Raw genomic sequence first — 23,945 nt, 5'->3', positions numbered from 1 at the left:
ATATTTTCTTTTTGTTAGCCATGAAGTTTGATGCAAAAGAATTGCCACCACAAGAGCTGATTAGTGGGTTTATTTTTCACCATCCCGCTCACACAGCTGGTGTACAGAAGTATCAGTAAGATATCCCCTGATTTTAGAACAGCCCAGTTCTTTGTTATCACCCTGCATTTCCCCATTGTACCTTCTCTTCCATTTCTCAGCTCCGAAGTTCAGGTATCATCATTCCTTCCTTCCCACTTATCATCCTTTCTTCCTTCCTTGTAAGTGCTCAGAACACACATTCTATTAAAAACTGATTTTGTCTTCGTCTTGAAAGGGAATATTTTGTCCTCATCGGAAGTTGCTGTAAAAGATTTCATAGTGAAAAGCAGCTGGCCATCCTGCCTTTATACATGCCTTAGTACTAGTATTCTTTCCATGGGAAGAAATTGTATTGTGGCAACCATTTAAATCTTGACCTAAGTCTGTAATAAACCAAATCTCTTTGGTGGGCACAAATCCATTCTGTGGAGCTTCGAAAGAGATGGTGACATGTATATGGAGGGATCTTTAAGAACGAGTCCTAGTACTGAATATGATCTAATGAGAGAGTGATAAAATACAGCATTAAATGTTTTACAGTTGTGGTGAATAATCAATACATGGGCACTTGAAAATATAATAAATCAGAGAAAAGCTGGTTTGTTTCCACTTTTTAATGTCATGTTGAAAAAATATCAACACATGTATTTCATATATAGTCTTCCTACTCCAACAGCCATCCATGAATCTGAAATTCCATACTCAATAAATATCTACACTGTACAATAAAAGGATGTGGTGGCATAAGACATTCTAATTTTCACTTTTCGAGTCCATCTCTATAGTTAACTGAAGCTCAAAACCAGGTCTTCTCTGACTAAAAGTAATAATCTGTATTTAAGAAGCTAAAAAGATTAGATTTCCCAAGGATATATGCACTAAAACACGCTTTGTTCATACATTCCTGCACTCAGAAGAGATTTCATTCTGACCTTTGCATCTCAGGATATTCTCTGTCAGAACAAATAATAACCAGGAATAAGATCAAAGAAGGGGGAAGAAGAGGAATATTGGCAATTATAAAATTGCAGTGAGTCTATATCAGTAGCTTAAATTAATGCTATCAATGTACAAAATAGTAACAATAGTTATAGCACGGGCAATCATACTTGATAGATCTAAAATACTACTACTTATAAGAATTTAAATATGTAGCAGCTTTGAAAACAAAATCACTTTTGATGTCTCTATAAAATAATTTCTCCTTTTCTGAGTTTCACTTTTATGTATGAATATATTTAATATGTATTGGTTGATCAGAATGTATACATTTTCCTTTAGACTTCATTTCTAATAAATGCTGTGTTCACATTAGTCTCCAAAGAGCCTCTCTTGAAGCATCCCTGCTAAGGAAAGATTAAATTTCATGGTATGAGTAATACTACTGAATCAAAAAGGAACACATGGTGGATAAAGTGAAGAACACCACATGATACTTTCCAGTCAAATAGTACAGAAGGCATTTATGTTTAATCAACTGTATTAGAAAGATAAAGTAAATCTACAGAATATTCAGAACCAAAAAATTCAGTAATATGTACAAGTATATATAGGAAGGGCATGGGTAGATTCTGTTTCCTGTGACTGCAAAATTCTGTTGTCTGCCTGGAATGATTCATTTACTGAATTCTCGAACTTCAACAAAGTTTCCTCAGCTCCTAGACCTGCTCCATTCATTTCCCTTATCATTACTCAACTGAGTGGCTGAAAGATGTGGGGAAAAAATGCAGGCATATGTCCAGGCTGCAAAATAATGTACCTACTGATAGCAAAAAGAGAATCATACGGTGATGGTTCAACTTGATGAAGTACCAGCATTTTCTTGGGCAGACTGCTCACCCAGCATTAGCTGGGTCTGAGGACCTGAATGTCACTGGCATGTGGTACCTCACGTGTTTCCAGAACTTCGAATTGGATGACTGTGGGTGCACAGTGTGCTGCTCTTTCCATTTGACAGTACCTTGCTGCTTGATTATGTACCTAAGAGATTCCTGAAGATTCTCATAAGTCCCCATCTTCTCCATTTCCAGTAGGATCACCTTTGTATCATTTTGAATGAGGGCATTGTATAAAGCAATATGTTGATCGTAGTTAAGTTCTTGACAGTTAATCAGCTGCTGTGTGAGAAGGATGATCAACCGTCTGCTCTTCTGTATCCTCTTCTCAATTGCATTCGCTTTATCTAGCAATGCACACAAAAAAACAACAAGACTATGAAATTTCTTTCATAGACTCTTTTGTATAGGCGTTTCATTTCTTTTATTTTGTAATTAGAAATAACCTTCATACCACTTCAGTCAGGTACAGTTTATTCATTAGAAAAAAAAAAAAAAAAAAGGCTTAAAAATCTCACAGTAATCAAAGTTTCCTTTCAGGTGTTTTCTTTAGTTGAAATCTTAATGTTTGCATTGCTCTTAAGAACTGTATGGAATTTCTAATTCATCTGGTCAAGTTTAGTAGATCTTGCACCATATTTGTGCTTGAACCGTAATTTCCATGTAAGAAAGTATATTCTTAAGTTTTAGGCTTTATGGATTGATCCTGCAGTACTTACACATGAAAACTGGCCTTTTGGAGACCTCACTGTGGCCTTCCAGTTATTTAAGGAAGCATATAAACAGGAGGAGGAATGGCTGTTTTCAAGGGTGGATAATGATAGGACAAGGAGGAATAGTTTTAAATGGAGACAGGGGAGGTTTAGGTTAGATATTAGGAGGAAGTTTAGGAGGAAGTTTTTCACACAGAGGGTGGTGACACACTGGAACAGGTTGCCCAAGGAGGTTGTGGATGCCCCATCCCCGGATGCATTCAAGGCCAGGCTGGATGTGGCTCTGGGCAGCCTGGTCTGGTGGTTGGTGACCCTGCACATAGCAGGGGTTGAAACTAGATGATCATTGTGGTCCTTTTCAACCCAGGCCGTTCTATGATTCTAGGATTCTGTGATTTCGGTGACTTACTTCTAAGAAGCTTATTTTCCTTTAGAGGGTGTGCTAATATCCCTGAGCTATAGAATGCTAATTTATATGCAAGCCTGTGCAGTGGACTGGCATCTGCTCAACATTCATACATCAACATGACTAAAGGTGTTTTGCTTTCCCTCTGCAATGTTAGAGACAGCTGATCAGTCACAATTAGAACTGTGGTGTTGGGTGTTGTACTTAGAAACCTCAAGAGCTGGCACACTGTGGGAGAAAGTTCTAGATAAGGAAGGGTAAGGAAGATAACTCTTCTCTGACCTATTTATTCATGATGAGAGCATTCTCTGCTAACAATTTGCCTTTCTGTGAAGTTCACTGTTTCTAATTCCTTTCATTTTCTTTTTTTTTCATTAGATTTCCATAGTATTAGAACCCTAATAATAGGTCATTTGGAAGATGAGAAAAACTTAGATCAGCAGCTATTTGTATATATTTAGTTTCCACAACTGTACGGGTTTAAAAAATATGTATATCGGCTTTGAAGTACAGTTCACTGAGCTCAGGACTGAAAGATGATGCAACCTGGGGAGGTATTTAGTTCTGCATTTGGATTTCTGATGCCACACTTATGGCAATGTTGAGGATGGGACTGCAAATACTTCAGCAGTAGAAATCATTATAACATATTTTGTGGATATCAAAAGTTCATATGAATTTAGAAAGTGGCAGAAAGCAGTGTGGAATTAAAAAAAAAAAAAAAAAAGAAAAAGAAAGAAAAACATCAGCTGTTACAAATAGAAATTCCAGCATCTGAAGTCCACAGACTGCTGGGAAAGTACACTAGATGAAGTATTATTATAAACCTGCCCTGTTCTTAAGGTTTTTTCCAGTCATTTGCCAATGGTCACTGCTGATGGTAAGACACTTGGTTGCATAAAGCATTCATCCAGTGAAGTATGATCATTCTTATGTTATTTTCTCATGTTTCTGTCTATTACTGATACAGCAGCTCTGTGTTTAGTCAGATTCTGTGTCAAGGAAAGTGGCTGACAAGACAATGAGACTGTGAAAAGAATGGAACAGAAGGTAATGTTGGTGAAACCTCTTGTGTTTTTTTGCAAACTTGTGTTTGTATTTCCATGGGCATCTGTTAAGTTGTAAAAAATTCCCTAAATCTATAAAACTAAAAAACAAAAATAATGTAAATTAAGGAAAACCAGTGGGAGTCCAACAGCTATACAGCACTGTTCATCACTTGAATTCCTTGTATTGGTTTTCATTATTAGAATAGCACAAAATTAAAGCTCTCCTCTGGAACCTAGAGTCATAAACAATTCTTGAAATAATACTTCCATTTTACATCCTCACTGTATTTTTTTTTTCTGGAAATACACATAGTTTTACTGGGAAAAAAATATGATTCACCAAATGGTAATTTACATTTTCAGGAAGGATCACAGTACCTCCAAGTGGCATTTGCTGTAAATACTCCTGATTTACTCTGTGGTTAGCATATTTTAATTATAAGGTTTGTGATTTGGAAATCTGGTAACAAAAGGCTTAAGAACAGACAGTAATCAAGAGCAGGGAGTATTTGGTAAAGTAAATCTGTCTGAAATCAGAGAGTTTTTAAGCACTCTCCGTGACAGACTGATTCTGAACAGCTTTTCCACACAGCTGGAAACATTTTGAGGCATGAAAGTGGACAAGAAAGGCAACTGCAGAAGGCAGGGAATGTAAGCATGGAAAGGAAAAGGACAATGGTCAGTGCCAGACAAGGAGGGATGCTCATGTCTGCTGCTTTGATGGCTGTGAGTGAACTTGGTCTGGCAGTTGACACCAGCAATACTCTCCCTTATCAAGTTAAGAAGAGCAAGAGCTGCCTTGGCCCAGAGCTCACATGTTGGTAGCCAGAAGAACCAGGTCCCCTATCTGCCAGTACCTAGGACTGAAGAGAGGAAAGGGAGATCTCTGTGGTGCCAGACAGCAATGTCCCTCAGGCTTGTGCTGGGATATCTATGCATTGGTGGTTAATACTGTAAAAAAAATAAAAATCATTCATCCTTTTCATTGTTGTCAAAATTAGTTTTGTTGATATAATTGACACTAACTTTATGGTAGTTGCAATTCTGTAATTGTTAAGAAATTTTAAATTTCAAAATTATAAAAAAATCTGATAAAATCAAATGGGAAAAAAAAAATATATATATATAAACTTATTGTCCTAGGCAGGCTTGGTGAGTCTTCACTGTGTTTGGGTTACAAGCATACACTAATGCATTTGCTGACTGAAAACGTCTTGGTTTTCAGCCAGCATAGTAGAGCCCCTGTTAGTCACGCAGTTTCTACTTCATTTGCATGCTATGCTCTGTTTTCTCCAGGAAGATTTGAGAGTAGTGTCCCATAAGAAAATACCGTCCTGTAATCACCTGAACAAACAATGGCATATTGTTTTGCCATTGCCATATTTGTGAGTTTCATTGTTCTGGATCAGGTGAGTGAGGTATAGTCTGCCTCAGCAACGCTTGCAGCTGTCTTCATTCTCATTGCAGTGGCTTTTCTCAAGTCCAGGCAGAACTTTTCTTACTCTCCAGAAAAGAATAACATCAGTGATCTTGGCTCAGCTCTGAGCAGATGAATCACATCTGGCCCAATGCAGATGATTTTGGGTATGTTTAACTCAAAATGAGATACCTGTGGCTTCATACCTCTTTTCTGATAAAAAAGAACATCTGGTCCATAGAACACCAGAGCACAAGACACACAAGTCGGCTCTAGCAGAAAGCAGATAGCACCTAGATTACAGCTGATGAGAGAGATAGCATAGAGATGTCCACATGAAAATTAACACTGATTAATTAACAAGATTCCACTTCAGAAAACAAGGAACTTGATGTAAAAAACACAGAATGTCTCTTGAATTAGCACTGGGAATTGTATGAAGTGAAAGTAGGTCACCTTGGTATACAGAAGCTGAACTTCCTGTAATTTTAGCACCATTGCCACAGGTTGAAAAAACATAAGTGATAACAGCAAGATTAATTACTCAACTTAATTTGTGATTTTCTTCTCTTCTCTTTAGTGTCTTGCAGACCTACTCATGCATGCTTTGTCCAGATAGTGGCAGTGCGGACTTGCACTATCCGAAGAGCAGGTGTACATCTGAAAGAATCACTCTCTGGGTCACATTTCCTGCATCACCCAAGAATGTGATAAACAACTTGTGCTGAACCCTATGGCTTGCTTTTCTTAGAACTTCAACAACAACAAAGTGCCATTATGTCACCCTGCCTGACACATCAGGCACAGTAGCTGCTGGGATGAGCAACCCGCTCAGGAATGCAAAGGTACCTCCTTTCCTCCTCCCCCCACCTTGAGGGTCTAGAAACACAGCTTGCTCCAACGCAATAAATAATGCAGTGGATTATTTAATTTGAAACTTACCTTCTCCAGGATATGTATCTCTGCCATAAATGCATAATTTATAGCCACATTTATTTTCCAGAATATCTGGCATCATTTGGTAAACAAAATATTCTACAAAAGTAGCTTCATTGGTGTGGCTCTGGGGGTAAATAACATAGGCATCATATATCTTCCCATCTGCAAGGCAGAACAAGAGGAAAGTATATTAAGTTAACATGAATTAGAGCTGTCTATTGCAAAACAGATCTAAGAAGATTGAAATAGATCTAAGTAGATCTTGCTGCTAATCATAACGAGGTACATCACTGAATACATCTTTGGAAATTAGAGAGTGTTCACATATTTCCACGGTCAACTGTTATGTCCTATGCACTCGCCACTTCGGAGAATTTGACCATCGCAACATGAAAGATGTATCTCCAAGCACATAGAGTAAGGACTCAGTGAAGTGGAGATGAGTATCACCATCTGTTATTTCAGCAATATAACAAGGCTCTTAAATCAGATTTTCAACGTCATTCAATGTTTCTTTGCAAACAATTTTGTGTGCATTTGTTTGTTTTTAAAAGTGAAAACAATATTGAATTTATTGTATATGTAACACCTCACTATAGAACCAAGGCAAAAGTTGAATACAAAGCACTACCAGAGCTGTTTGTTCCTTCTTATATAATGATTGAAGAAGTAATGAAAAAGGAAGGATTGGGCTCAACTGGCATGTGAGTTAGTAAATAGCTATCAGATTTATCTGTTTCCATATGATTTGTTTTATCCTTTTATTTAAACTTTCTTGTCCAATGCTTACTCACCATCCTTGACCGAATAGGCCTGAAACAAGTCCCGATACAACAGGATGATATCTACTCGAAAGGACTGATACAGTACAACAGAGACTGCTACTGACATTAGCAGAACTAGAAATCCAGCAATCATGAGGACACTAGGACCTGCTGCAAAAAACAAAACAAAACAAAACAAAAACAGAGAAATGAAGTGTTAGCTGAAGTCTTAGCTTCTGTTATCTTCTGCTGTGGCTTTAAGGAGTTCACCCTGATGAAACTCCTTCCTTCCCCAGCTGGTGTATCCAGCACAGAGGGCTGTTGCAGCCCTGAAGTAGAAGCATACTAGGCAATACATACTGAATATCCACGTGTGTTGAACCTAAGTGCACTGAATACCGCAGCTGGCGGTGATATCTGTATTTTGTAACATGACCAGCTATGATGTTAAAGCATTTTGCGAGGCAGCTGAGCCCAAGCCTGACAATAGGAAACATCCACACAGGGGCAAGCAGAGGCTTGAGCGTAGTTGCACAAAGAGAGTGCAAAGAAACTTGTGCAAATTATAAAATCTGCAAGATAAGATCAGAGTATGCAAAAAGAACGCAGGAAAACAGAGTGAATCTGGCCATAAAAATAAGATAAACTACACCAGAAGCAGAGGAGGGTCCTTTCAGGGACAAGGAGCATAAAGCATCAATGACAAATAAAGAAAACTGGGAAGAAAGGAGTCACCCATTGTGATTTCACCTTCCCTCATGGAAGAGCTCTTGAACCTGATCACCTCAGACTCAGAGGTGAAGACTATCAGGGACAGCCATCATCAGCTCTGAGCTATCATATGCTTACAGTTTAGGATAAGATTGTGATTATCACCCTTTGAGAAAGAGCTACATTTCTGTAGCAGCCCAGAGGGCTTCCTATATTTGCACATTTGCCCTCTTGTTCTGTGGTACATATAGCAGAAGTCAATCTAGATACGCATAGCCTCTGGATGTCATCTAGTTCTGGCGCAGTAAGAGATGATGGGAGGCAGAAGCAAGGTCATTTTGTACCCTCTCCAGCCTAGAAAACAGAAAGCTGTATTGATCCACAGATTATTACAGCCACAGAGCTGAAGAAATTTTTGACTTGTGTTCTGGACGTATTGAAGTCACCCAGACTCAGTATTGAAAACACTATGAATTCCAGATAACCAAGTTTGAAATTGATATATCAAAGAATTTAATAGCAGTTACGCATACAGGATGCATTATTCCTTTGGATGGAAGATTAAAGTTATTTGCTTTACAGAAGTCTACCCCAAAGCAAATGAGAGATATCTAATTTGATTCCTTGTGATTTTAACATGTAAATTCCGAGCAGTTCCATATAGTTTTTCTCTGACTGATAAACCAGTTAAGATAATTCCATTTGTAGCCCACCTTATTTATCTACTTATTCCAGTCCATCATGGTAATTCATCGTCCTATAGTTGCAGTAACAAGTGATTTGGAGACTTTTCTGTATTCAGATCACTGAATTAGCTTGGATTAAAATAATACGTGGCCTCAGAAGAATCAGAGTGGATGATGGAGTTTAATCCCAAAGAAATGCACGTGAGAAAGAACAGGTTGTGCATCATATCTGCATAAGGGAGCCCCACCTATATTTTTATTTTAGATCAGTGTAGCAATTCACATAGCAATTGCCTGATGCGATACCCTGCTTCTGAGTATTAGTAGAACCACGTATCCTTCAGCATTACAGTGGAGTTTTTGGCACGCTTCACAACATCTCAACTAATGGAGTATGCTTACATGTACTGGTAGCAGCTCAACCCAGACGAGCCTTATGTCTTCAGATCTGGAATCAGACTTCCAGGTCTTTACCTCCCTCTGTCTGTAAAACGGACAAAATACACATGGCTGCAGCAGCAGCAGGCCATTCACTGGCCACTGAGGAGCTACATGTTACAGCATCCCCAAGAGCCAAGTCCATTTCCTCTACAAAAAAGGCAACAAGATGAATTGGAACTGCTGGCAGACTGTGTGCAGCCAGCAAACTCCAGTGGAAGGCACTGACCTTTACAACCAAAAAGCAATTCTAGAGCTTCTCTTGGACTTGCCCTGATTGAATGAAATAAGATAAAATGTTTGACAGTGAAGAGCCTCTTGTATTGAAATTAACAGGTTCCTGAGTTTTGCAAGAAGTCATAGAATCATCAAAGTTGGAAAAGATCTCTAAGATCATTTTTGCCCAAACATTCACCTTCCACCAATATTGTCCACTAAAGCATGTCCCGAAGTACCACATCTACTCATTTCTTGATCATCTTCAGGGACAATGATGAATAAAAGAGTGCACTGTGGTGGAGATAACCTTAAAGAAATAGACTCTGAGAAATGACACTGAAAAGCTAGATAAACAAAAGGCTTACAAGTGTATTTACTACTTCACTTAGCAGGAAATGAGGCAACTCCAACAGTGTTTTTAGACTCTTTCTATTTCTTTCTTTCCCATTTAATGGGAGAAAGAAACATCCAACCGTGAGGTATCTATCTGATGAAGAATACTCTCACCAGAATTAAGAGATCAGGAAAAAATACATTCCAATAAGATCAAAGTAGACAAGAAAACCAACCAGTTTCCTTCATAGCAAAGTTGGCTATTTTGTAGTTGTGACTGCATCACATGATGCCTACAAAGGAACTTTGTCCGTGTTCAAATGTATGGTTTGATCCATAAACTCGGAAAACCTCTTCCATGACCTACTGAGGATTATCCAAGGGACAGAGACGGTCATTTTTTTTCTTATTGTTTCAGTTGTTGACCCTGGGCTTGCCACAACCTTACAAATACTGTTCTAATATATCAAGCATTTAGAAAGCAAACATAAAAGTAAACAGGTTCCAACAACAACTTCGGCAATAATGAACCTAAAAGGAGCCGTTTATATTTGGCTTTACACTGATTAGACCAATTCTGAAAAAAAGTGATAAACTTCCTGTGCTTGTATAACTTGTATCGCTTCAGATCAAAACCTCCACTGGAGCCTTCCTGGAAGAGCAGGTTCAGTTCCCAGTACGGCTGACTCAGCCTCTCATTTCTCTGGAATAAATCAGATATATTCAGCATAATGGGGGCAATGGCCAGAAGCAACTTTTGGAGGCCTTGAACAAGGGTGATCAGATCCTGCTGTTCCATTTAACTTCACTGCAATGTTTAGTGGCAGAGAGTTCACAAGCTGACTGTCATTTAGTACTGTTTATTTAAATTCAAGTGCAATGAGAACACAGAACCACCAGCTCTCAGGAAACAATATTTGAGACGCTAGGGAAAACAACCCAGAAAAGAACATTTGAAGGCTTCTCCTGACAGATGCAGGGAGAACTGCACCTTTTTGTAAGTTCTTTGGCTTCTAAAGGGAACACACTTTGAGACAGTAAAAGTATAGATCTGGGTGTGGAATTCCTGCCCACACCTGTCTACTGAAGATGAGCTATAACGTCAGCAAGAAATAACTTTGAGGAAGAAGAGGTCTGGTGTGCTGGGCTGAACTGGGTTAGAATGACTGGAATTTGGGGCATTCTACAGAACAGTGTTCACTCTGAAAGTATTTGTGGTCCCCTGAGCACTTTTCACTTTCTTGCAGATGAGAACTGAAATAAGACAATGCTTGTAAGTCAGACCTATGAAACACAATATTCAGCTATTTAAATAGCCCTGAGTGAAGATGAGGAACTAGAAGCTGCTGGTGGTTTAGATATTAATAAAAAAGTGGCATTTGGGAGATATTCTGACAGCCCCTGTATCTCTGAGAAGGCAGATAAAGGTAATGCTGAAGGCAGGTTCCTGTTCCTGTTTGCTGGTAGAAGGAGTTAACATTTCCAGTGTTTTTCCACTTGCTATGAACTCACTATCAGAGTCTATGCCTGTTGCCTGGTGTTCAGAAAGACTTGCTATATCCTCACCAGGAAAAGAGGAAGAAAATGTAATGAAAAGACATCACAAATTCCTTATGCTGACCAGAGACTGACACCACGTAAGAAGTTGTGCAGATGGTCTCTGAGATCATGAGATGGTGTGTCTTGTGGCAAAGATGGAATGTAAAATATGGGATGATCACCATCTCTGGAATTAAATATGGGAGCATAAAACTAAAAGAGCTGGGGGAAGTATAACAGCCTGTTTCATTAGCTAATTCTTTAAGTTTGCCTCCAGAAGTATTATGAAATATAAAAAATATGGGGTTTTTTGTTTTTTGTTTTTTGTTTTTTTTTTAAAGTGTTGGCGAAGGAATCAAAAGATACCAAGCAGACTTAGGAAAAGAGAAGAGAGAAAGGATGGGAAATAACCTTGAAGGAAGAGTTTCGTATTGACCAGGGATGGTCGAAGTCCATGCAGAGGCTGGATGAGAAAAAGCAGAGAAAGCTTTTCCTCAGCAGGAGAAGCAGCAGCCTCTCAGTGTAACAGTCTGTAGTTTGAATACCACCAAATCACACCAGGCGCTGTGTCACTCCTGAAAACTGAGGTACTTGGGTCATGCTGCTCATTTCCAAAGAATCACATGAACATAGAAGCAGTAAGGCTGGAAAAAATCACCAAGATCGTCAAGAACTTCTCTTAGCAGCACTTATCTCCTATTTAAAAACACAAGTAAAAACAACAACAACAACAACAAACAACAAAAAAACAACCTTGGGATATACTCTTTTTTCACCATACTGCGCTTCTCTTCACACACATATATGAACATACACATAAGTGCACAGCACACATCCTGAATCGAACATGCACATTTTCCCCTGTGCTTTGTCAGTGACGTTCTTTCCTGGCAATATTAAGGAATGTTTTTGTTTGTCATAGAGATAAAAGCAAACAGCTCTCACCACCCTTGGCTGTGATAGAAGCTTTTCACTCCTCTCTGGCAATTTTTCATTCTTATGTGGATGACAATTGTATCGAAGCAATCTAACAAAATCAAAGATACTGCTAACAATGAGCTGGTACTTGCAGTACTTGATTATGACTCAATGTTAGATTTAATCGCTGGCTTCCTTGGAAAATGTTTTGTGAGCCAAATCATTCATTCAGCACGTTTTTGATGACTGTAAGACTGAAGCAATTCAAATAGAGCAACTCTGATACAGTTGCCTACAGCATCTTTGTTTCTTCCCTTACCCTGTCATCTCTGCTGCTATTTAGCTAGTTTATAAAATGCCCCTGAAAGAGATTAATTTCAGTAGCAAATGGAACAACATATACAGATCTCTTACTTCCTATCACAGGCTTGTGCTACAAAGAATAATAATGCAATCCAAACTAAATGCTTTGGCGAAAAATTATCAGAACATAAAGCAGGAATGTGTGAAAAGCACACTGATGGACAGCAGCTAGGAGACGTGAGTTACGCTGTGGGAAAAACAAAGGAACAACCATAGACATATTTTAAAAAATAAAAATCTGTGTGTTTTTTTTTTTTTTTCATTGAAAACAAAAAGAAGCAAAAAAGAAGAGTACACATTTTTATTACACATTTACAAGATGTGAGGCATAAGGAATCCCTGAGGCATTTTTATTTTACTCAGAGGCAAGCTATCATTGTTTTAGCACAAAAATTGCTGGTCTGTGAGAGGAACAAATAAAGACAACTAAAGCAGAGCACTGCCATTTCTGGGTTTAGCCTTGCTCACATCAACAGTGACGAGCAGCAGAAGCAGGCATCTTGACAGTAGCAGCAACAGGGAGAAGGGGATAGACATCCACACAACACAGGCAGCAACAAAGAGCTTTCCTGAACATTTACTGAGGACCTATGGATAAAAACAAAATAAGGTTTGTGTGAAGCAGAAATCAGGTTTAATGAATCATTTCATGAACACAAAATATCAAGTATACTCATTCCTTTCCCTCATCTAGTTTGCAATATGGGGCCAGTAAGTGTTTTCCACTGCCTGCTCTATGGCTAACAGGAAGTGTTACTTAGTTTCCTTCCCCTTCTTTGCAAGAACATTCCCTCAGATAATTCATCACAGTGCTGATGTTCTCTGAGCTTCCAGAGAGGTGCTAAACTCTCACTCACCTGGCAACATGCAACCAAAACATTCCCTCTCACACTCCTTTCAGGAATTCTGGGTTGTCCTCCTCAGTGATGCCCTCTCCTCTGCTATAATCCACCTACATCCCTTCTAATCTCGGCTACAAGGAAATGTGTTTCTACTTGAAGGCAGTTATGAACAGTGAAAAATACTGTAAGATCTGTAGCTACGCAAATCCTGTGATCAGAATAAACTTTATTTTACTCTTAGAATCATTCCCTCATAGAAAATGAATCCCTCTTTAAGGGCTTTGTGGTTGACTCTCAAGATCTTTGGTGGCTCTGCACATTTAAAGGGATAACAAAGGAAACCACTGACCACCATTTCTGCCAGAAGATTCAAATGCTGTGGTGCAGCAACAGTGCTTTTTGGGGATCTGACCATCCCCATTAAAGAGTCCTATAACAGATAAAGACCATCTCAGACCCCACCATTTACTGAACTTAAATTTTCTTTCTCTGTCAGAAATGACTGGGACAATGAATTTAAAATTGAAGCTGAGAGGAAGCTTTCAAAGCGTTACTCACACACTGTGTGGCACACAGTAGGCACAGTGATGTTCATGGGGAATGAACAGGAATATCCTAGAATCGGGGCATGCTTGTCACAGTGCACCATCCTGCTATTCATATTTACTCTCATGTTGAAATTTTGCCCTCTCCCAGCAAGATACCATCCTCAAAGCTGCATTTACCCCAAGGCTTTTCACAAGGAATGAAGCCACAAGATTTTTGCCACTGACTTCAATACATAGGGAGATTGTTTTTTCCTTCTTTTTGGAAGAAACTTTCATACTACCAGAAAATAATAAATAAAATGAAAGAAATGAAAGAAAAATAGGGTGAAATAAGCGGGAAAAAATAAAATCACCAACAACTTTCTAACAGTGAAGTATGCAAGAGACACTATGAAACAAAATTTATCCTTACATTTTTCTTTGAGTCGTAACGTCACCGTGCTCCTTGTGTTTCCCATTTCATTCATTGCTACACATGTGAAACTGGACTGCAAGTCCGTATGTTCTATGTTACTAATGGTCAAAGTTGCCTCTCCATAGTACTCTTGGTGCTGTCCTTCAAAACTAACAGTGAGAGAAAAAGAGGTGGTACTGGTTGCTGTTAAGAATAATTTGCATAGAGAGAAAAGATTATTACATATTATATGCACTTACTAAATAATTTCTTGATGAATTTTTTCTTCATCTGCATATTCTGCTGGTATCTTATTCACATCCCATGTGACAACAGCTATAGGCTGTTTCTTAATCCCCAACCGGGCCTGACATTTCAGAGAAAAAGCAGTACCTAATGAAGATTGATGAAAAATAAGAATAAATTTATTTTCCTCATAACATCTTTTTCTACAAATCTTCATACCACTTTTAAGTTTTGCCTTAGCAATTTAGGCATTTCCTGAGCTAAAGCACAGAACATGATTTACAGGAGTGTCTTGAAAAGAAATACTAAAAGGATATTTGAACAAAATATCTAATACATTAACAGAGACTACAAAATAAATTACTTATATATGACGCTCTGAAGGAAAATAGACATTAGTTGTGATGCTTAACCCATGTAATAGCTATTGAGGAATATGGGAAATAAATGCTGTCTTACATATAGGCATACATGGAAATAGTAATTTTCAATATACAGTATTTATCATAAATTTTATTTGCAGATTCTTATCTTGGATTTTATTCAAGCTGGAAAAACTAGAGAAAAATGGGATAAAATTAAAACAGGAAATATCTTCTTATGCATTTGTTATGGGGAAATACTTATTCCAGAAATAAGAGTTACTGTTGCAGTGAAGTAAATATAATTAAAACAATTTAAAGGTTTCCACATTAATACGCATCAAAACAGGGCTTAGGTAAAGTTAAAAAATCTTATGATTTACATCCTGAATTGGTATTAGGGAGTGTGGAGAAATCCCTTCAATTCTGCAAACAGAAGACAATAGAAATGATACAGTGTTTTCTAAAGTTAAAGTACATTTGCACCATGCATTTTGAGATTAATTACTTTTCCAGAAAGGTAGGGCATTAAATTCTAGCTAGCTCATTAAGGAGAGAGGTGCCTGGCACTCTAATTCTGAGTGATAGAGAAACTGGAGGAAAGAAAAAAAAGAACAGGAATAAGTTTCCACGTAGAAGTGTTTGGGCCTGGAGTCTGATGCTACAAGTTATGAGGAATAAATCTGAACCTCTGAGAACATCCAGTCTTAAACGAAAGGAAGCTAGGTGCATGTTCCAGAACACAAAGGGCCGTCCAACCCTCTATTTGTTGCTTCATTCCCTATCCTTTCATTCCAACCAGTATCTTCCAACCAGAGCAATCCACTCAGCCCTAGCCAGCACAGGCAGGACCAGCAACCAGTCCTTTGCTTTCCTTCATTCATCAACAGAGATGCAGGTGTTGTGTCAGGACCAAAATCACAAGCAAGAAGTATTTCTAGTTGCAAGAATAGTCCATTCTTCCCTCTTAAGTGTATCATCAGGAAGTTTCAAAGGATTTAGTTACAGCCCTCTTTGAAGTGGATGGAAGCTGTCATGCATTCAGCTGATATGTTATAATTGACCATGTGACTAATCCTAGTCTATCCTCGTCAAAGTAGAATAGGTTATTTAAACTTTTAAATTGCTGCTTAATTTCTATATAGCCTATCATTTAGATATAACTTAATATCGTTATGCCTGGAATGAATTAAATCTGGTAAAAATTGTAGTGCAAAAATGTAATTAACCTTCTCCCTGAAGCTGCTGATGTTCGTTAGGTCACCACAAAATGCTGGTTTAAAAACAGTGGAAAGTCTTTACTTACCAAGCTCCACTTCTTTTACATCTTCATCTTTTGGAAATAAAATTTCAACAGGTAGAGATGAGTGCTTTGCTTTAGAGATTAAGGAGAGAAAAGAAGGATGTATTAGAAAATTGTGAAAATACATTTTATGAAGTAATGGAATTATATCAGTTTGCTATAACAGCGAACATCCCTTGTCATTAGCGTTCAGAAGGAATTTCTCCTTCAATATATTTGTATTTCATCTCTGGTAATTATTGATACGGACAGGTCCAAGCTACACTGAAACACTTGGTTTAACTGAAGGATCTATTCCCCTTGTTGCATCTTTCCTTGCTATTCAGACAAACTCTCATTTCCCAGTCAAAGCACATTGCTTGCTATCCTTCCCATCAAGGCACTTCTGTGAATCTCGTAACCACATTTCCCTATAAAATATGCAGGAACTTATTTAATTCCCATTTCCCAGGCTGCTATAAAATACACTCTTTTTATCTATCCTGTGTCTAATTTTCATTCAAGCTGTATCTTGAAGAAAAAAAAAAGCCAGAGAAAGACAGTAATTTTCTAGCTAGCTGACAGTGCTATGATTTTAGCTGCCAGCATGCAGATGCGGAATGTCCTCTAAATTGGTGTGGATTTGCAGACCAGCAGGGGCACACATAAGCCAATATTGACAACACGTAACAGTTTATTCATCCAGCAAACTTATTTTAAAGGCTAATGAAATCTCAAAGAAGTTATTGTTAGGTATTCTGAGTGCTAAAAACTGGTGCTGACTCAATTCACCCACTTGATATTTCACATGCTATGTTGCAATCCTTTCTTTCTGTGTAACGATTGAAAAATAATCAAATTAGCGTTGAAATGAAGTAATCTGCCTGGATGCAAAAAGATTTCTGTATTTTTGTATAGCTGTGTGCCAAGTAAATAAGAGCTATTTCCATTATAAACCAGAGAGAAAAAAATTTTGGACTAGTAAGAAAAATTTTTATGAAAGTACATTCAAAGAAAAATGCAATGTGAAGAAGAGATTGACCAACAGGGTATTTATCAGATGGAACTGGGGGAAGAAAGGCACGATATCTCCTAAGCTAATGTACTAGTTCTCACTTCAAATCTCAATTCTCTCCAGCTCAGAATAGCAAGTACGTTCTTTTCTACTGAGGATCAAGGCAAAAACTGTAATTGAGGCTCCACAGATCTGGGCACAGTTTTCCACAGCAAAATGTTCTGATGTCAGACCATGAATGAACTACATCTATTTTTCAAAGAAAGCAAACAAAAATATGAACAAACTGTTTTTTCTGTTGACCTGATTGCACAACTGAAGAACATTTTGAAGTCTGGTAAATTGATACAATCCAGAACTGATGATTACTGGCATGTTCTTGCCCTGACTGATACCAAAAGACAAGGCCTCCCTGAGGACACTGAATCCCAGAAGCAGCCCAAAATCCAGACATCTCAGCCATGCTGGCCACTTTCACACGAACGAAATTTACAGTGATTTGTGGGCTCCATTCATTTATCATTTGTGTTCATCTTTGTCTCAGACAACAGAAATCCAAAAGTTTTTTTAACCAAGATGGACCAGCAGGTGTTGAGTTGCATGCCATCTGCATATCAGCAATCCAGTGATTACCAGAAGATCCTACAGGCCCTTGCCTCATCAAAGCAATAGAAAATGAATTTTTGTAGCATGCTTTGAAAGAGCCCCTTCACGTCAACAATACACGCTATCAGTTAGCCCTACCAACTACAATATGCAACCAGGGTCATTGGAGACTATTACTGAAAGCCTGAATGTGGTTGGGTCTGAATGTAGTGCCATCTTGCTCTATTTGGATCCCCACCCACAAAATTCACCTAAAAAAATGTTGATCTAAAGTTTCATCAAAATACAATAGGTTAACAAAAATATTTTTCTTTTTAATGTACAAAAATTTCCTTTTTTTTAAGGGGACATAAGTCTTTGTTATTTTAGCAAGTCTTACCTTCACTTATAAAGATCCTTGTTGCTGATACATTGAACACCTTTCCTCTGTGAGTATAAGTAAACTGACAAGTATAATAACCATCATCCTCCTTATTCAGGTTTTCAATAAAAATATAAGGATCATGCATGAAATATCTCTCTCCCTGTAGAGGTCTGCAGTCCTGGAAAACAAAGCTCTCTTTGGCTCGTTGCAAATAGCTCCCACAGTAATCTGACCTACAGCTGGCACCGTCATTGCTTTACTTACCTTATACCACTGGATGATAGTAGCATTCTCATAATTCTTAAATGTAGGACAAGAAATTTTTCCTTTTCTAGTTTCATTTGCATAAAGTATCCGGCTTGGGAAACACATTCCTCGTTTGTATGGATGCACCTGAACATTCATTTTGCGCTCTTTTTTGCTCCCATCTGGACTTTAGAAATTGAATAAAGATGATTCAATGACAGCATTATTATAGGGACTAAAATGAATACTTGCAGCAAATGTGAGTCTTGTTTTAAAAGCAACTGGATGATTGCTTATTTCAGTTACATTTTGTTTTAAAGGTCTGCTACAAAAATAGCAATTGCAGAATGGAAGCTAAATAAATGGGTGTACACCAAATGACATCATTTCCACAGATAACAATTAAAATGCATTTTTAAAACATGATTTTTTTTCCAACTCTTAATTTTTTTCTCTTTCCTATATTGCACTTACTAATTTATAAGACAAGTGTAGTTTCCAGAATCCTCTAAAGAAGTTGGCAGAAACCAAAGAAACAGTTCTTTTGAAAATACTCGTGATCCCTCTTCCTCTTCAGGAATTCTTTTCCTTGTGTCTGTGTGATACCAGGTGACTTTTGCAGATAAATCATTTTCAGGACATCTTACAACTAAAGCCTCACCTTCAATTGCATCATCTGCAAACGACCAAAAGATAAAAATCTCAGGAGAATTAAGCCTTAGACTCACTGAAGATAGAGAAGAACTTGGCATTTCTAGATCATTTGCCTCTATCTATCATCCTCAAGCTTTCAAAGAAAACGTAAAGCAAATTGATTCCTGGTATATTCGGTTTGTTTTGTTTTGTTGTTTTTGTGTTTGTTTTTTGTTTTGTTTTGTTTTGTTTTTCAGGGAGATTTTGCTCTGTTTTCAATGCAGAAAAAGGGAATATAGAGAATTTTTATTTATTTTTAATGGAAGAAAAGAACAACTGGCAGGAGGAAGGGTGTAGATAAGATTGTTATAAAGGAGGTCCAGAAGATCTTGTCTCTAGTGTTCAATGCAAAGCAAAACAAAAAACTAAAAGGAAGGATCTGGTGGAAAGTTGAAAAGCCATCAAAAAGGAATGAGAGAAATCAGTGACTTAGAAAATCAAATCACACACACAAAAGGAAAAGAAAGGATGGAGTTGAGAGAAAGGAATTAAAACTTTTTTTTTTTTTTTTTTTTAAATATAAGTGAATGTAATACTGAAATGATCTGGAGAAACTTGAAACAGTTTGACTTGGCAACTTGAGGAAATTTTGACAGAGATTTAAGTGTTGTGGTACCTGAGCAGTAAACTGGCTGCTGAAAATAGAAACTTCAGTCTGAAAGTCAAATTCCATTTTGGAGAAGATTAAAAAAGAGAAAACTGATGAGGATGAAAACTGGATAGGACAGCACAGGAGTTACAAAAGATAAGGCAATAAAAAATGAGACCAGATAACCAAATAGGCAATGGAAACAGAGAATCTCCATCAAAAAATGATATTTGGGGGCACATTGCCACCACCTGGCTTCAGACATGTGGCATGCAGATTAGGTGGTGAGTATTTCTGCATGATTAACGCTTGTCTCCTGGTCCTGGTTCTTTCTGAAGAGATCCTTCTCCACTGACATTTCAGATGGCCTTACAGACCCCTCTAAACTGCCCACATCAGGTATAAGTATGCATGAACTCACCGTTCTAACAGAATTCCCATCCATGAGTCCTGCATTGCCCCAAAGGAGCAACGCAATGGAAATACAGTACTCTTCAGGAAAAAAGAGAAGAGGAGGAGGAACACAGGAAGATGAGAGGCCTAATCTAAACATAGCAATGTCAGTGAAAGTTATCTTGGTGAATTCTTCAGCAGAATTTAGCCTCTCAATAAATCAATTTTGTTTGTAAAAATTAGCATTCATTCCATAAAACTGGGAGTACAAGGAAATATTTAGAGATAACATCTTTCTATATTTCTCAGACAACACAGCTCATCTGGAAACTAGTACTACATGAGTGCTGTATAATGCAGTGTCACTGGTAGGAAATGATTGCAGGGCCAGCAGAGCTGCTGCAACAAAGTGCTCATGTGAACCACCCTGCTCAATGCAATTTAAGTATGCTCGCTCCTGGGGATTTTGCCCAGCTGGAGCCAGGAACAAAAGCTACTCCCAAATCCCCTCAAAGAGGCTTTTCCTTCTGCCTGCAGAGATGCCTAGAGCAGAAGCAGAGCCTGGATTTAATGTCTAAAAAATAGACGGCACTCAGTGCATTTTAATACAAGGAGAAACAGCAACACAGAGCCAACTTCTAAGCTGTGATATATGCCTTGAGATAAACTAGCCAATTTTAGTTAAAAAAAAAAAAATCAGGAATAGTTTGCTGAATAAAATCTATCAGAAAGAATATTTTAAATCTGACTTACATGATTCTGATATCACAGAAGCCGGGAGGAAGATAGATAGGAAGATCAAATGTACATACATCATCATATTTCTAAGTGGAAAAAAAAAAAAAAAAAGACTATCAAAATATACTACTGATGTACATCTATGAGCAGACAACAACATCATGCAGAGATAAGCTAAGTCATGTGGGCTGCTCTGTACAGAATGTATGTGTGGGTAAGCGGCAACCCTTCTGCAGCTTTGAGGTGATGCTCCTTGTTCCATGGTCAATGCAATAACTGATGCAACATTAAAACTAGTGCTATGCCTTCAATTGATTTAAGGGTGGGGAAATTTTTCTGCCATGGTGGGCCTCAGATAGAAGCCTCTTCTTTCTTGGTTGTTTCTCTTTGTTTTGTTTTTCAGGAAGGTAAATGTATTATGACATTCTCTTCACTGTCAAGAATGAAAAATTGTACCTTAATCGAGGAAAGGACATATTTTGGATTTCAAAATACATACCTTGGCTGTGAATTAAGCTTTCATCCAATCTAGTGTGTGGGTACATACCACCTTCTTTCTTTTGGAAAGTGGAAGTGGAGGTACCTTCAATGACAGCTCCTCACAGGTAAGTGCTTAGTGGCAAGAATGGAAGCAGATGAGCATCATCAACAGTGCAAACCCAAAGGGGAAAGTGAAGAAATGGACTGAAGGGTAGGTAAAGGAATATACATTGCCCTCATACAGTAGTAGTAGGACAGATTCTAGGACCCATTGATGTTTTCTTGTGTGTCTAATTGACGTGCACCTGCTGTGGCTCAGGCACACTCCAGCAAGCCACTGTATCAAGGCTACGAGCTATTGATTTATGGACATTGGTCTGGATGTATTCTGTGAATATGTCAAGAGATAGTAGATAAGCAATACAAATATATTAGGGAGTCCTAAACACTTTATTTACCATCAATAGAGCCTTCTCCTAAATGATGTCTTTGCTTGCAGATTACAGAGCAATGTCTGTTGCTATCAGAGGAGGAAGGAGTGATCCCACAGTGCAACAGACAGCAAATAAGTTGTCAAGAGGAAGCAAGTTAGAAGAGAATTGTTCTCTGTTCTATAGATAGCAAGCACGGGAGGAATTGTGAAAAATACATAAAAAAATGTGCAGGCAGGATAACTACTGCCGTCACACTGCAAGGAATTTTATTTCGGTGCCAAAGATTTCTAGACTAAATAAACACTGACAAGTCTACATCTGTGCCAAGTCTGAAATTCAGAACAAACTTAAATTTGTGCTTTCTGAAACATCATTCACTTTGTAGTGATTTGGAAAGCTTCTTCTTTTAGAAGGTTTAATAAACATCCTCTAATAAAACTTAATGTTGGAAGAGAAAAGCATGAGTGTTTCAGTGTAGGTATTTGCAGGGTTCATGGAAAATGTGAAGTTCAGACCTGAAAAATCCAGCATCCCAGCAAGGTTGTTGACACGGGAAGTGAATGACCACCCAGGACCTCCAAGAAACAATCTGTGTGAATATCTGCTCATTTCCATTGGAGCTGGAGTAAAGCACTGCATCCAAAAATGTGCGGGCTACCGACTTATTTAATCTTAAGAAAATCTTAGACCAGCTTCATAGATATTTGGAATTACTTTTCAACATAACAAACATCAGCAGCTTTGCCCTGGAAGGAATTAACGAGTTGGCCCAGGAGAGGGTTCAGCGTGAGCTGGGCTTTTGTGTGACCCAGGATACAGAGAAAATTAGCACACAGGAAAGCTCACAGCAAGAGCACAGTAAAGCATTTACAAGCAGAAGTTTTGTTTTGAGAACTTATTTCTCACGCTACCAAGGAGCAAACTAGACTGGCAAGTGGGAACAGGAAGCTGATTTTCATGTATCCTGATTATTATAAGCCAGGATCGGGATTTATTAAGCAAATAAATTTTTGCCAATAGTTCTGTTGATCTCAAGTATAACCAAACAGCCCCTAATAATCCAGTTTTAAAGGAGGATGAAGAACCACCTTGTTGTGTTAGAGGTAGCAGTCTATCAGGCTTAGCTCCTTGCTTCTCCAGAGGGAACTGCTCTAGAAACATTTCATGATATTTTTTTCCAAAAGTAGATTTGCCAACAAACTGTTTGTAATGCTGTTCATGTAAGTCTGTGGACATGACTAAAGTACCATGTCCAAGCATACCAAGAAAAATTGAAAATGCTTTTGCAATTTCTAATTTAGAAAGTTTGACATGCTTTACAACATAAAAATACCATGAAATAATGACTGTGTGGGATGATACATTCACAGAGACTTCCCTCATTCATACTTTGAGAGATATTTCATCTCTCATCAAACCAGAGAACACATTCTGACTGAAAATGAACCACTAAAATAGTAACAGTAACTCTGATGTGATTGCAGAACAGTCACAACAGTTGACACCTACAACAATTAAAACTATGAGCATAAAATTTAGGAAATTCAGTATTAAAATACAGAAATGGTTGAATTCATATATAAATTATTTTTAGAAAATATTTTCAAGGAAGAAATTACATAAATATACTAAATTGCATAGCAACTATTTTCAGTTTTTGAATAACTAACAAAATTATCTGCCAGAAAACTGAAGACAAACACATTTCTAAATAAACCTTCATTATGGATAAGTCCATATGTTGTTTATGTTGGTCCCAAAATTATTTGTCTATCACATCAGCATATCGTATATTTTGAATCTAATAATTTTTCTTGAGATAAAGAGGAGCAAAAGTGAACAGAAATAAAGTTTCTTACAAAATTCTAGACACAGTTTCCAGCAGCATCAGTTATTATTGGCTGAATAATAAAATATTTGACCTACCCTCTGGAAATTCACACAGTAGAGAAGTGCTTTGCTCTGGGCTGAGTCCTTTGCTTGTACCAGATTACTGGGAATGCCTTTTAACTGGCTTCTGCAATGCATATCTGGAGGAGCAGAATTTATAGCAGCACTTGAGACACCTCCCACTGAACAGAACTTGCAAATGACTGTAGTAGCTTTCAGTGCATATCAGAGAGGGGATCTCCTAGTTCCTATCAATAAGATGTCTTTTGCCAAAGGCATCGGTTTTCTGTTAATCGCAAACTATGCCATTTTATCTTGATTGTACTGCAATAAGCCCGCTGACTAGTTCCTGGCTTTCTCACATGCCTGGAGAGAGCAAAGCAGGAATCCTCAGCCAGCAGAGGGTGCTTTG

The 23,945-nt window shown here is 37.9% G+C and overlaps 1 protein-coding gene across 3 annotated transcripts; it reads right to left on the bottom strand.

The window, feature by feature from the left end:
* Positions 1 to 680: 680 nt before the first annotated feature.
* Positions 681 to 23,676, bottom strand: IL1RL1 (interleukin 1 receptor like 1). Of its 3 annotated transcripts, XM_010727886.4 has the most exons (11): positions 23,570 to 23,676; positions 20,745 to 20,815; positions 18,791 to 18,992; positions 18,335 to 18,503; positions 18,086 to 18,248; positions 16,110 to 16,178; positions 14,456 to 14,588; positions 14,214 to 14,365; positions 7,235 to 7,375; positions 6,444 to 6,602; positions 681 to 2,263 (listed from the first exon to the last, which is right to left on the bottom strand). In XM_010727886.4, exons 2-11 carry the CDS (start codon positions 20,809 to 20,811, stop codon positions 1,917 to 1,919), a joined length of 1,602 nt encoding a protein of 533 aa, XP_010726188.2. In that variant the 5' UTR covers positions 20,812 to 20,815; positions 23,570 to 23,676; the 3' UTR covers positions 681 to 1,916. The 3 variants fall into 3 exon arrangements, with proteins under 3 accessions (XP_010726188.2, XP_085070500.1, XP_085070507.1); XM_085214374.1 differs by lacking the exon at positions 20,745 to 20,815 and having other exon boundaries at positions 23,570 to 23,669; XM_085214381.1 differs by lacking the exon at positions 20,745 to 20,815 and having other exon boundaries at positions 18,335 to 18,498; positions 23,570 to 23,669.
* Positions 23,677 to 23,945: the final 269 nt, after the last annotated feature.

This window comes from Meleagris gallopavo, chromosome 1 (genome assembly GCF_905368555.1).
Source record: "Meleagris gallopavo chromosome 1, MGAL_WU_HG_1.1, whole genome shotgun sequence".
Taxonomy (NCBI): domain Eukaryota; kingdom Metazoa; phylum Chordata; class Aves; order Galliformes; family Phasianidae; genus Meleagris; species Meleagris gallopavo.
Note: the sequence above shows the minus strand (reverse complement) of the source record. Positions and strands in the feature narration are given on the sequence as shown.